The sequence below is a fragment of the Rana temporaria genome, chromosome 12 (assembly GCF_905171775.1).
Source record: "Rana temporaria chromosome 12, aRanTem1.1, whole genome shotgun sequence".
Taxonomy (NCBI): Eukaryota; Metazoa; Chordata; class Amphibia; order Anura; family Ranidae; genus Rana; species Rana temporaria.
In genome coordinates, this window is record NC_053500.1 from 46,660,906 (window position 1) to 46,675,209 (window position 14,304).

At 40.9% G+C, this 14,304-nt stretch overlaps 1 protein-coding gene across 1 annotated transcript in view; it reads left to right on the forward strand.

The window, feature by feature from the left end:
• The window catches only part of IKZF3 (IKAROS family zinc finger 3), a 204,909-nt gene that overhangs the window by 98,335 nt on the left and 92,270 nt on the right, over positions 1–14,304 (forward strand). Inside the window, exons 2-3 of the mRNA XM_040329947.1 lie at positions 2,624–2,677; positions 7,490–7,624. Coding sequence (XP_040185881.1) covers positions 2,624–2,677; positions 7,490–7,624 — 189 coding nt within the window. The remainder of the gene's footprint in view (positions 1–2,623; positions 2,678–7,489; positions 7,625–14,304) is intronic.

A 14,304-nucleotide genomic window follows, 5' to 3' on the forward strand; every position in this document is an offset into this window, starting at 1 on the left:
AGGAACTGCAACCATTTTTATACACAGTCCCCCCATTTTCAGGGGCTCAAATGTAATTTTACAAATGATTATAATCATAAAATAAAATGTTCATTTTTAATATTTTGTTGAGAATCCTTTACTGGCAACGAATGCCTGAAGTCTGGAACCCATGGACATTACCAAAGACTGGGTTTTTCTCCTTTCTGATGCTTTTCCAGGCTCTAACTGCAGCTAGGGTTGCCACCTCATCCCTTTAAAAAGGAACACATATTAATTACACAGGTTCTGTGGCTAATTAAGGTGGTAATTAGACTCATTTGGTGCCTTACCTGCATTAAATTAGCCTCAGAACCTGTGTAATTCATATGTGTTCCTTTTTAAAGGGATGAGGTGGCAACTCTAACTGCAGCTGTCTTCTGTTGTTCTTTGTTTGTGGGTCTTTCTGCCTTTAGTTTTTTTCTTCAGCAAGTGAAATGCATGCTCATTGCTCAATTGGGTTGAGATCAGGTGATTGACTCGGCCATTGCAGAATATTCACTTATTTTCCTTCAGAAGCTCCTGTGTTGCTTTTGCAGTGTGTTTTGGATCATTGTCCATCTGGACTGTGAAGTGCAATCCAATCAACTTTGCTGCATTTGGCTGAATCTGGGCTGACAGTATATCTCTAAACACTGCATAATTCATCTGGCTGCTTCTGTCTTCTGTTACATCATCAACAAACACCAATGACCCGGTGCCACTGGAAGCCATGTGGGCCAAATCCACAGAAAAGCTGCCTAACTTAACTTTTCAGAGTTAAGTTACACGGCCGCAATTCTCCGAATTTAGGTAGCGATCCTCAAAGCACTTACCCGGAAAATTGCGTCAGTGCAACTTAACTCCGTGCATCCTAAGGCGTTCCTAATTAAAATGGGCGATTCCCATTTAAATTAGGCGCGCTCCCGCGCCGGACGTACTGCACATGCGTGTGACATCATTTTTCCCGACGGGCAGCGCGCAAACGTAATTTACGCCGGGCTTTGTGGATTGCGACGGGACAATAAAGTTGCGACGGGTTAAAAAAAAGTTACGCGCCGGGAAAAAAAAATCAAAATTTAAAAAAAAACGCGGCGATCGAAAAAAAGGTCTGGTTTTACATGGTGTACTAACTTTACACATTGTAAAACCAGCCCTAATTTTGCGCAAGCAAATCGTAACTTACGCAGAAAACACAAAGCTTAAAAGCTTTGTGGATCTGCTTAAGTACTCATTTGCATACACTAGGCGGCATTTCGACTCGAAATGCCCCCAGCGAACGGATGCGGTACTGCATCTTAAGATCTGACAGTGTAAGTGTCTTACAGATGTCAGATCTTCTGCCTAACTTTGGAAAAATCCTTTTGAGGATCGTTTCCAAAGTTAGGCACAGAGATACGCAGGCTGAACAGCAGTTCCGCCTGCGTATCTCCTTTGAAGATTTGGCCCCATGCATGCCCATGCCATCACACTGCCTCCACCATGTTTTACAGATGATGTTCTGTGCTTTGGATCATGAGCGGTTCTAAGCTTTCTCTGCTCTTTTCTCTTCCTGTCATTCTGGTACAGATTAATCTTAGTTTCATCCATCCAAAGAATACTTTTCCAGAACTGGTCTGGCTTTTTTAGATGTTTTTTGGTAAAGTCTAATCTGGCTTTTCTATTCTTCAGGCTTATGAATGGTTTGCACCTTTTGGTGAATCCTCTATATTTGCTCTTGTGAAGTCTTCTCTTGATTGTAGACTTTGACAATAATACGCCCATCTCCTGGAGAGTGTCCTTCACTTGTCTGGATTTGTGAATGGGTTTTTCTTTACCATAGAGAGGATCCTGTGATCATCCACCGCTGTTGTCTTCCATGGACATCCAGGCCTCTTTATGTTGCTAAGCTCACCAGTGTGTTATTCTTTCCTCAAAATGTACCAAACTGTTAATTTGGCCACTCCTAATGTTGCTGCTATATCTCTGATGGATTTGTTTAGTTTTTTAAACCTTACAATAGCCTGTTTCACTTGGATGGAAAGCTCCTTTGAACACATGATCAACTCCAGACCTTTTACCTGCTTAATTGATCAAGAAATAATGGAGTAGCCCACACCTGGCCATGAAACAGCTTTTGATTTAATTGTCCAATAACTTTTGGTCTCTTGAAAAAGGGGGGATGGGTATTCTTAAGAGCTATAATTCCTAAACCCTTCCCAATTTGGATGTACATACCCTCAAATAAACCTGAGCGTGTGCACTTTCAGCCCATATCCATTATATAACTATAGCCTGAATATGTTTTGGTAAATACCTTAAAAAATAAACTAAAATTGTGCCTGTGTTCAAATATATATGGACCTAACTGTACATCTTAAAAGAGAATTGTGTATGTCTTTTGTCATTCGTTGGTGGCCCAAGACTGTAAAAAGAAAGTTTAGACAATGGGATGGCCATTGTGCTGGGGTCTCAACTTACGCTGGAGCATGCCTTTAATTTATATTATGAGGATTATGTGCTGTTTTATTAACTACTGTCAGGGACTTTACCTACAGTAACTAAAATGTTTACCTGCAGTGACTAAATTAATTTAAGGGTAAATAATTTATCCCTTTGTTGAACATTTGTTGATTTTTCTTTTCAGATGTGGATACAAGCATGGACTCAGTCAACAGCCAGGACCAGCCCCAACCTGCAGGTAAAACCATTCTAGTGAGACAAGTTATCACTGAAATAAACTTGTATTTGGGCTTGTGTGGGGAAAAAAAAACAAAAAACATTCTAGTGATGTCTAAAGGCCTATACACACAATCTGACTTTTTTACAACAAATGTCAGACGGACCTGTTTGATCGGACAATCCGACCGTGTGCATTTTATCGCACAAATGTTCGCTGTGCAAACAAAGTTTCCGGCAACAAATGTCCCTTTACGACTAATCCGATCATGTGTATACATGTCCATTGGACTAAAGTCCAAAGTACAAACATGCATGCTCAGAACCAATGCCAAAGATCATACAACAATAGCAGAAGTTGCCCACAGGGTGGCGGTAAAGAGCCTAAAAACCATGTAATTTGGTGAAAGTTGGCTGAAAAAGTCCTGCCATGTGTATGCATACCAAGTTCACGACCAACACCCATTCGGAGCAAAATCCACGTAAAAGTCAGATGGAAGTCCGATCGTGTGTATGAGGCATTAATTTGGATTTGTGTTTGGCATCACAGCTTGGCCTCCCGGTCTAATGTATATTAGAAGTGTTTTCTTTGTAGGCAGTTGAGGTAACATAATATAGAAGGTGATTTCTTTACATTTACGAGGTGTTGATTGTTCAAATAGCAAGTTTCTTACATCATAATCAACTTTACAAAGAACTATTTATGCAACATTAAAAATTTAACTTTGACCCAACTGTTTATCTTACAACTTGTTATGCTTTTGCATTTAAGCGGCAGCTCACACATTTATTTCTGTAACGAGAATATGCAATGGTTACAAGTCTTGAAGTTCTATATTTTATGAAACCCGATATTTTCATAGCGCTGAGATAGTGGAAGAAGGCCTAGGGTTTTCACTGTAGTTTGACCCCCTAAAACTTACTTGAACCCCATCTATGTCCAGCGATGTCCACGAGTTCCTCGGCCATCTGGGACTCTCCTTCTGATTGACTGAGACACAGCAGCGGTGCCATTGGCTCCCACTGCTGTCAATCAAAGTCAGTTAGCCAATCAGGAGAGAAAGGGGGCAAGGCCAAATCAGGGCTCCGTGTTTGAATGGACTGGACTCAACAGGAGGGAGGGGCCAGGAGAGCCAAAAAGGGACCAGAGAAGAGGAGGATCCGGACTGCTCTGTGCAAAACCAACTGCATAGAACAGGTAAGTATAATGGGCCAGATTCACGTAGCCTGGGCGCAGCATAACGTAACCAATTTAGGTTACACCGCCGCAAATTTTCTGTCTAAGTGCCCGATCCACAAAGCACTTACCTGGAAATTTGCGGCGGTGTATCCTAAATCCGTCCGGCGCAAGGCGGGCCAATTCAAATGGGGCGGGTACCATTTAAATTAGGCGCGCTCCCGCGCCGGACGTACTGCGCATGCTCCCGACGCAAATTTCCCGACGTGCTTTGCGCGAAATTACGACACGCCGACGTTTTGTGAATCGTGACGTGAAAAAAAGACTTGCGCCGGGAAAAAAAAAAAAATAAGAAAAATTCAAAAGCGACACGCGAAAGACGGGTATACTTTTACATGGTGTAGTAATTTTACACTTTGTAAAAGGTGCCCTATCTTTGCGACGGCAAACTAACACTTGCGGCGACGTAACGACGGGAAAAAGTTTTGTGGATCGCCGTAACTGCTAATTTGCATACCCGACGCTGGTTTACGACGCAAACTCCCCCCAGCGGCGGTGTAAAACTATTACACCTGTCGGATCTTAGGGATATCTATGCGTAACTTATTCTATGAATCAGTCGCATAGATAGAAACAGGGATACAACGGCGTATCAGCAGATACGCCGTCGTATCCCTTTTGTGAATCTGGCCCAATGTGTCTGTTGTTTTAAAGAAAAAAAAACATGACACTTTAAGATAAAAAAAACTTCTGTGTGCAGCAGCCCCACTAATAGTTACCTGAGCCCCACCTAGCGATGTTGAACGAGAGCCTCAGCTGTCTGGGACTCTCCCTTCTGATTGGCTGAGACAGCAGTGGGCACCATTGGCTCCCGGTTCTGTCAATTAAAGTCAGTGAGTCAATGAGGAGAGAGAGGGGAAGGGCAGAGCCACAGCTCCATGTCTGAATGGACTCACAAAGCAGTGGCTCGGGTGTCCTTATAGCATGCTGCTTGCATGTAAAATAGAGAACCTGCTCTCTATTTTCTCGTGATTCTCAGCAGTGTTTTCCTGCCGAGAAACCCGAGAGTGTGTATACTTACCTGTCGCCGTGGAAACCCGCGCATGCTCGAAATGACTTTGACGCATGTGCGGTAGCTTCCTAGGCATAGGTTGGGTGCAGCAAGATGGCGGCGACGGCATCGAATATGACGAGAGCATGCTCATCATATGCGATGATGTCACTGCATTCTTGCCTTTCAAAAGAACCACGGTTCTTTTGAAAGGAGTGTCTATACACTCGGGCGGCAAGAGATTCTTGCCAAGAATCTCGTCAGGAAAAACAAGGGTTTTTCCTGACGAGATTCTGGCCTGTGTGTACAGGGCTTTATTGTTCTGGGCCCTGGAGCCCAGAGGCTTTGTAAAGTTCTGAAAGGGACAAAGCCTCCATTCCCATGTCCACATCTTACCTGGCAACCAGACCACATTATTAGTTTCAGCAATGCACAGGCATTTATATATGTGAGCTGAATGATGATGAGTGCTCTCTGCTATGCGAGTATGCTGCTGGATGAAAAGGCTGAGTGCTGACAGAACTTTTGTTGAAAAGTAGTGACATCATCGGTGTGTAGCCCTTTTTGTTTTCTGTACGAGCCTACATGAAGTGTAGACAAGCCCTAATGCCGCGTACACACGATCATTTTTCGGGTTGTAAAAAATGACTTTTTCTTTTTAATGTCATTAAAAACGATCAGGTGGGCTTCAGAGCATATTTCGGGTTCTGAAAAACGGGCCAAAAAAAATTTGAACATTTTACATTTTCTAATTCTTAACGACGTTTTTAACGTGGTCGTTTTTCGGGTTGTAAAAAATGGTCGTGTGTGGGCTTTAACAACGTGAAAAATCCATGCATGCTCAGAAGCAAGTTATGAGATGGGAGTGCTTGTTCTGGTAAAACTAGCGATCGTAATGGAGTAAGCACATTCATCACGCTGTAACAGATAGAAAAGCGTGAATCGTCTTTTACTAACACGAAATCAGCAAAAGCAGCCCAAAGGGTGGCGTCATCCGAATGGAACTTCCCCTTTATAGTACCGTCATACGTGTTGTAGGTCACCGCGCTCTGCTAGAGCATTTTTTTTCACGATCGTGTGTAGGCAAGGCCGTTTTAATGATCAAGTTGAAAAAAACGTTGTTTTTTCTAGAGCCTGAAAAACATCGTTTTTTACAACCTGAAAAATCATCGTGTGTATGCGGCATTACGACTGGCACACAGCATGCCCACGGACGGCTATGGAGAAGATTGGAATGTGGAGCAGTGGGGTTCCCTTTGGATTGTTCTGTGACAATGAAACCTAGGTGTTGCATGCACACTGTCCACAATCCTGGCTGCACGTGCCTTACAATATATTATATTGTGAGACATTCAATTACTGGCATGTCATGTAAAAAAAACAGAATAGCATATGTATTTGCATACTATTGGAGTTTATCTACGAACAAGCTCCGTTGCACTTTGCAGAATGTTAACGCCCCTGAAGGAGCTTGCAAACTCTTTCTATACCACAGTCACACAGTAGGGAGAAGACAGTTACCACAGGATGGTGTCAGTAGGGATGAGATTGGTGTCAGTAGTTTTTTGTGTTTATTTTATTTTGTATAATGTTTTTATTTTATTTTTTTAAATTTATTAGGAGCCCCATGCGTGTGTGTGCATGTGTATCTATACTGATGGTGTCAGTAGAGCAGTGGATGGTGTCAGTAGTTTTAATTTCTATTATTTTATTTTTTACAATTTTATTTTATTTTATTTGTATTATAAAAAATGTTAATATTATTATTTTTTTACATATTTTTTTAGGAGAATTTTTTTTTCCGTTTTGATGAACTTTCAGGGGTCTAAACAGGGGGAATATGAACCACACAGGGTAATTAGGGTGTGCCCAGGCACACCCTGTGCGCACGCCTATGAAGAATATACAAACTTCATGTAGACTGTGTCCTTCATTTAAGTCAAAACTAGGATGTCAGTGCTGCAAGACAAATGGTCAACATTAATAATTTAGTGACTTAAAGTGGAGTTTCCATCCCAATTTTTTTTTTTCATTATTGTGCTCATTAGACCTAAAAAATTAAAAAATAAAAAAATATATATTTTTTACTCATCTGGAAATGCCTGTTGCTATGCAGTCCCACACAATCTGCCTTTGAAATCACCTAGGATCCTGACATCATCTCCCTCTAATGCTCCTGGGAAATGTGTGTCATAATTTCCCAGGATGCAGTGCGCTACCCAATTATCACTCCCCATCCAAGACTTCCAGGAAGTAAGTGCTTGTGAGCTTCACAATGCCCACAAGCAAAATGACAATGGTGTGGACATATATTTATAAACGATCTTTTTTGAATAACTATGCGGAGCGGCGGCGGATTGTAAAATAGTAAGTGACCGGATTTATATTATAAAAACGCATGATGAAAGGACATACATTTAAAAAATGCTAATTGTGGTTGGAACCCCGCTTTAATGGTAATTTTTTTTATTTATTTTTTTTCATACAAGAATCCTGGATTTTTTCTGTAATTGGGTAACTTTTCTGTTCTAGGTGAATCTTGCAGGATTTTATTTTTTCCTTTCATACTCTTCTGTACTTCAGTTTATTTCCTTTACTTTTTTCAGATCTGAGTGTTTGTTCTTCAAAGAGAATCACAGAAACAGACTTGCATGTTTCTGTATACCCAAATCATAAGGAGGAAGAAGAAGCACAATTCCAAAGATTAGACCAGGAGGATCTGAATGGAGAAGATAACAATGGTAAAGCTTATGTAACTGTATTTACTATGCACACAACACATGCCTACTCTTGTCTTTTCCAATCATTTTCTATTGGTTTTCAACACACTCGTAGACAATATAAAGCAGATCATGTGTGCTCTAGCACTGTACATCTTCAAACATGACCCACGATTTCCAACATATCCTCATAGTACCTGCTCAGGAGCATCACCCTATTAACAAACCAATTCCCATGTGTCTGAGATAAAAAGGAAGTGGCCAATTTGAGTAGAAAAAAACGTTGCAAAAAGGTATGTGGCAATTGGTAGGGTGGTACAGGTGTAAACTGTAGCCCACATGGGCAAGTAACGTAAACCGAAGGGAGAAACATTAGGAGAAACACAAGAAGAGAAAAGGAAAGGATAAGAGAAAGTATAGAAAGAGACTTATCTCATCTCTATCTATTCGTCCTGCGAGTCCAGTCAGTTATGCCATTCAATGTTCTCCTGAAGGGTAACGTATACAAGGGTCCCATATTTTTTCAAATGGGGAAATGTTTTCCTGTAATGTAAAATCTAAAAATATGGTGCGCTGTTCCTTTAAACCAGGGATCCTCAAACTATGGCCCTCCAGCTGTTGCGGAACTACAAATCCAATGAGGCATTGTAAAACTCTGACATTCACAGACATGACTAGGCATGATCGGAATTGTAGTTCGTGAACACCTGGAGGGCCGTAGTTTGAAGACCCCTGCTTTAAACATACACTATATTTCCAAAAGTATTGGGACACCTGCCTTTACGCGCACATGAACTTGAATGGCATCAAAGTCTTATGCCGCGTACACACGGTCGTTTTTTGTGATGAAAAAAAACGACATTTTTAAAAACGTCATTTAAAATGACCGTGTGTGGGGAAAACTTCGTTTTATGTCTTCTGAAAAACATGCTTTCATTTTTTATGTCGTTTTTCAAAACGTTGTTTTTTGTGTCATTTAAAATGATAGTGTGTGGGTAAAACAACGTTTAAAACGACGTTTTTAAACCCGCGCATGCTCAGAAGCAAGTTATGACGCGAGTTTTAATGGAACAGAGTGCCGTCGTACGTGCTGAACGTAACCGCGCTTTGCTAGAGCATTTTGAAAAAACGATGGTGTGTAGGCAACGTCGTTTTTTAAAATTAAGTTTGAAAAACGTTGTTTTGTTTCATGATAAAAAACGTTGTTTTATTTCATCACAAAAAACAACCGTGTGTACGCGACATTAGTCCGTAGGGTTCAATATTGAGTTGAATAATTAAACAAGTACACCAATACATGATAGTGCTGTGGTTGTACGCAAACATGGTATACAGTGTCAATATTGAGTTGGCCCACCCTTTGCAGCTATAACAGCTTCAACTCTTCTGGGAGTTGTTTGACCATTCTTGCATAAGCACATTTGTGAGGTCAGGCACTGATGTGGACGAGAAGGCCTGGCTCGCAGTCTCAACACTAATTCATCCCAAACTTGTTCTATCGGGTTAAGGTCAGGACTCTGTGCAGGCCAGTCAAGTTCCACCACCCAAAACTCGCTCATCCATGTCTTTATGGACCTTACTAGTGTGCAGGGGACGATATCTCCTAAACCGTGCAGGTTTAGGAGATATCCTGGGTGGCTACAGGTAAGCCTTATTATAGGCTTACCTGTAGCATAAAGTGGTTGTAAAGGGTTTACAACCACTTTAATGGCTTTAATGATCCAAAATGCAGCTCTGTGCATCAACTTCATGCGTGTTTTCCTTTAAAGGGCTTGCTTCACTTCACGGGAAAAAAGGCTCAAACATATAAAAGAGATCCACTCATAGCACAATATGTATACATACAAAACTATTTATTAAAATACTTAATGCACTCACATGCAATTTATCTTGATAATAGAAAAAAAGTGTTTTAAAATTCATCAACTATCCTTTCCACTGCAACTTCCAAGGTTCAGAGACAACCAGAGGTGATGTGCCTGGCTCCAACTGACGCAGTGCGTCACTGGTTACGTGACTTCATTAGGTAGCTACCATGTGAGTGCATTAAGTATTTTAATACATAGTTTAATGTATACATATTGTGCTATGAGTGGATCTCTTTTATATGTTTGAGCCTTTTTCCATGGAGTAAAGCAAGCCCTTTAAAGGAAAACACGCATGAAGGTGATACACAGAGCTGCATGGTGGATCATTAAAGCCATTAATACAATCTGCATTTACTGACCTTTTAGGTCAGTGTTTACGGTGAGCGAGCATTGCACCCAGAGGTGTTTGGTAGTTGAAGCACTGTTTTTGACACTCACCTTATTTTTATCCATTTGAAGTGTGGACTTTCTAGAGCACTGTTATTTCAATATGGTTATATTTAAGAGCATTTTGGTCACTGGATATTTTTTTTTTAATCAAATTCCTTTTTTCGAATGTTTATTATAAATTTTTGTTGTCACAAGACATATTAAGGTTGAATTATCTATCACGCATTTTTGCACAGTATTTTGCACTATATATGTTTAAAGGAACAGCGCACCATATTTTTAGATTTTAATTTGTTTTTAAAGTGCTCAAATATACTTGTTGGGTGGTCGTGGAAGTTCCAGGCATGCAAACAGTTACAATTTAATCTGTATATTCAGTTAATATTTATTTTAGATATTTAGCAGCACAGGAGTTTATCAATATAAGTTTATATCTAATAATGCAGCCAACTTTGTTTCCTGTATCATCCATGATAGCTTTGAGTGAATCATGTGGGAATGGGATAGACAAGGACCTCCATGATCTAACAATTGCTACCTTGGCGGCCAGGAATATGACTGAAATCTGTTTGTTGGTGTGTCTCAGGACCTCCCTTACTGGTTGGCCCAGCAGGGCTTGGCATGGTGACTTTTTTGAGATTAGTCTGGGTCAAAGAATATATAAAATTATAGACTTGGAGGCAAAAACCTTATGTCCGCAACCCCTAAAGCACTTAGGGGAGGCACCTGGGACATATGATGCAAGTTTTGTATGTACCATGTACCAGCGTAACAGTATTTTATAGTTAGCTTTATTCATAGAGGTTTTTATTAGAGATTTAGAGGCCCTCTGTATCAGTTTGTGCCTCTGTAGGCCCTTATTCAGATCCTCCTCCCACTTCACTATGTAAGGTCATTTATCCATTATTGAAGTACCAATCGAATATATTGCAGAGATATGGTCTGGGATCTTGTTGATTTTTTTACATAAATGTTCCATTGAAGACTTGGTAGTTACATCAGAACTACATGATAATCTCGGAAAGTACTGTATCTGTGCATAGAGGAAGTATTTATTGGCAGGTAGCTGGCGGTTATTTTGTAAAGACTTTTGCAACAAGATACCAAGATACCCTCTTTTTGTTCCTTATCAAGTGTTCCAGACAACCATTTGCAAGAGACTGCAAGTATATGGACATCTGGAGGGTTGCAAGTTATGTTGTTTTTGATATAATTCTGAATACGGCCCTGTTTTGGAAGAAAACTTAAGATGTGGATGTGGAAACCTTGCAAAAAGATCTGAACAAATTAATGGGGTGGGCAACTACATGGCAAATGAGGTTCAATGTAGAAAAATGTAAATTAATGCATTTGGGTGGCAAAAATACGAATGCAATTTATACACTGGGGGGAGAACCTCTGGGGGAATCTAGGATGGAAAAGGACCTGAGGGTCCTAGTAGATGATAGGCTCTGCAATGGCATGCAATTCCAAGCTGCTGCTAACAAAGCAAACGGAATATTGGCATGCATTAAAAAGGGGATTAATTCCAGAGATAAAACTATAATTCTCCCGCTCTACAAGACTCTGGTCTGGCCGCACCTAGAGTATGCTGTCCAGTTCTGTCCAGTCGCTCCAGTTCTAGGATGTACTGGAAATGGAGCGAGTACAGAGAAGGGCAACAAAGCTAATAAATAATAAAGGGTCTGGAGTATATTGGTTATGAAGAAAGGTTGCGAGCACTGAACTTATTCTCTCTGGGGAAAAGAAAATGGTGAGGGGATATGATTTAAATTTACAATATATGGTACGAATACCATACTGGTGACCCCACAATAGGGATAAAACTTTTTTGTGGAAGGGAGTTTAACAAGAAACGTGGTCACTCATTAAAATTAGAAGAAAAGAGGTTTATCCTTAAACGACGTAGAGGGTTCTTTACTGTAATAGCGGCACGGATGTGGAATTCCCTTCCACACGTGGTGGTCTCAGCGGGGAGCATCAGTGGTTTCAAGAAACTATTAGATAAGCACCTGAATGACCACAACATACAGGAATTTACAATGTATTACTGACCTATAATCACACGCATTGGACTTGATGTGTCTTTTTTCAACCTCACCTACTATTTAACTATGTCTTTATCCGCCGCCTCATTACACTATGGCCGTGATTGTTTTTTTTTTTCATTCTACAAATTCTGGTTGCCATGATTATTTACTCTTCGGTACTATTTGTCACTCACCAAGAACAATTAAGCAGATAAGCACTTAACCACTTAACCCCCGGACCATATTGCTGGTCAAAGACCAGAGCACTTTTTGCGATTCGGCACTGCGTCGCTTTAACTGACAATTGCGCGGTCGTGCGATGTGGCTCCCAAACAAAATTGGCGTCCTTTTTTCTCCACAAATAGAGCTTTCTTTTGGTGGTATTTGATCACCTCTGCGGTTTTTAGTTTTTGCGCTATAAACAAAAATAGAGCAACAATTTTGAAAAAAATGAATATTTTTTACTTTTTGCTATAATAAATATCCCCCAAAAATATATAAAAAAACATATTTTTTCCTCAGTTTAGGCCGATACGTATTCTTCTACATATTTTTCATTAAAAAAAAATCGCAATAAGCATTTATTGATTGGTTTGCGCAAAAGTTATAGCGTTTACAAAATAGGGGGTATTTTTATGGCATTTTTATTAATATTTTTTTTTTACTAGTCAGCGTTTTTTTTCGGTACTGCAACATTATGGCGGACACTTCGGACACTTTTGACAAATTTTTGGGACCATTGGCATTTTTATAGCGATCAGTGCTATAAAAATCCATTGATTACTATAAAAATGCCACTGGCAGTGAAGGGGTTAACACTAGGGGGCGGGGAAGGGGTTAAGTATGTTCCCTGGGTGTGTTCTAACTGTAGGGGGGGTGACCTCACTAGGGGAAATGACCAATCCTCTGTTCATACATTGTATGAACAGAAGATCATCATTTCTCTCCCTGACAGGACCGGGAGCTGTGTGTTTACACACACAGCTCCCGGTCCCCGCTCTGTAACGAGCGATCGCGTGTGCCCGGCGGCGATCGTGCCCGCCGGGCACACGCACAGGAGCCAGGGGCGTGCGCCTCCGGCGGCGCGCACGTGCCCCTAGTGGCCTGCGCGAGAGCCGACGTATACAGGGAGTGCAGAATTATTAGGCACATTGTATTTTTGAGGATTAATTTTATTATTGAACAACAACCATGTTCTCAATGAACCCAAAAAACTCATTAATATCAAAGCTGAATATTTTTGGAAGTAGTTTTTAGTTTGTTTTTAGTTTTAGCTATTTTAGGGGGATATCTGTGTGTGCAGGTGACTATTACTGTGCATAATTATTAGGCAACTTAACAAAAAAAAAAACATATACCCATTTCAATTATTTATTTTTACCAGTGAAACCAATATAACATCTCAACATTCACAAATATACATTTCTGACATTCAAAAACAAAACAAAAACAAATCAGTGACCAATATAGCCACCTTTCTTTGCAAGGACACTCAAAAGCCTGCCATCCATGGATTCTGTCAGTGTTTTGATCTGTTCACCATCAACATTGCGTGCAGCAGCAACCGCAGCCTCCCAGACACTGTTCAGAGAGGTGTACTGTTTTCCCTCCTTGTAAATCTCACATTTGATGATGGACCACAGGTTCTCAATGGGGTTCAGATCAGGTGAACAAGGAGGCCATGTCATTAGTTTTTCTTCTTTTATACCCTTTCTTGCCAGCCACGCTGTGGAGTACTTGGACGCGTGTGATGGAGCATTGTCCTGCATGAAAATCATGTTTTTCTTGACGGATGCAGACTTCTTCCTGTACCACTGCTTGAAGAAGGTGTCTTCCAGAAACTGGCAGTAGGACTGGGAGTTGAGCTTGACTCCATCCTCAACCCGAAAAGGCCTCACAAGCTCATCTTTGATGATACCAGCCCAAACCAGTATTCCACCTCCACCTTGCTGGCGTCTGAGTCGGACTGGAGCTCTCTGCCCTTTACCAATCCAGCCACGGACCCATCCATCTGGCCCATCAAGACTCACTCTCATTTCATCAGTCCATAAAACCTTAGAAAAATCAGTCTTGAGATATTTCTTGGCCCAGTCTTGACGTTTCAGCTTGTGTGTCTTGTTCAGTGGTGGTCGTCTTTCAGCCTTTCTTACCTTGGCCATGTCTCTGAGTATTGCACACCTTGTGCTTTTGGGCACTCCAGTGATGTTGCAGCTCTGAAATATGGCCAAACTCGTGGCAAGTGGCATCTTGGCAGCTGCACGCTTGACTTTTCTCAGTTCATGGGCAGTTATTTTGCGCCTTGGTTTTTCCACACGCTTCTTGCGACCCTGTTGACTATTTTGAATGAAACGCTTGATTGTTCGATGATCACGCTTCAGAAGCTTTGCAATTTTAAGAGTGCTGCATCCCTCTG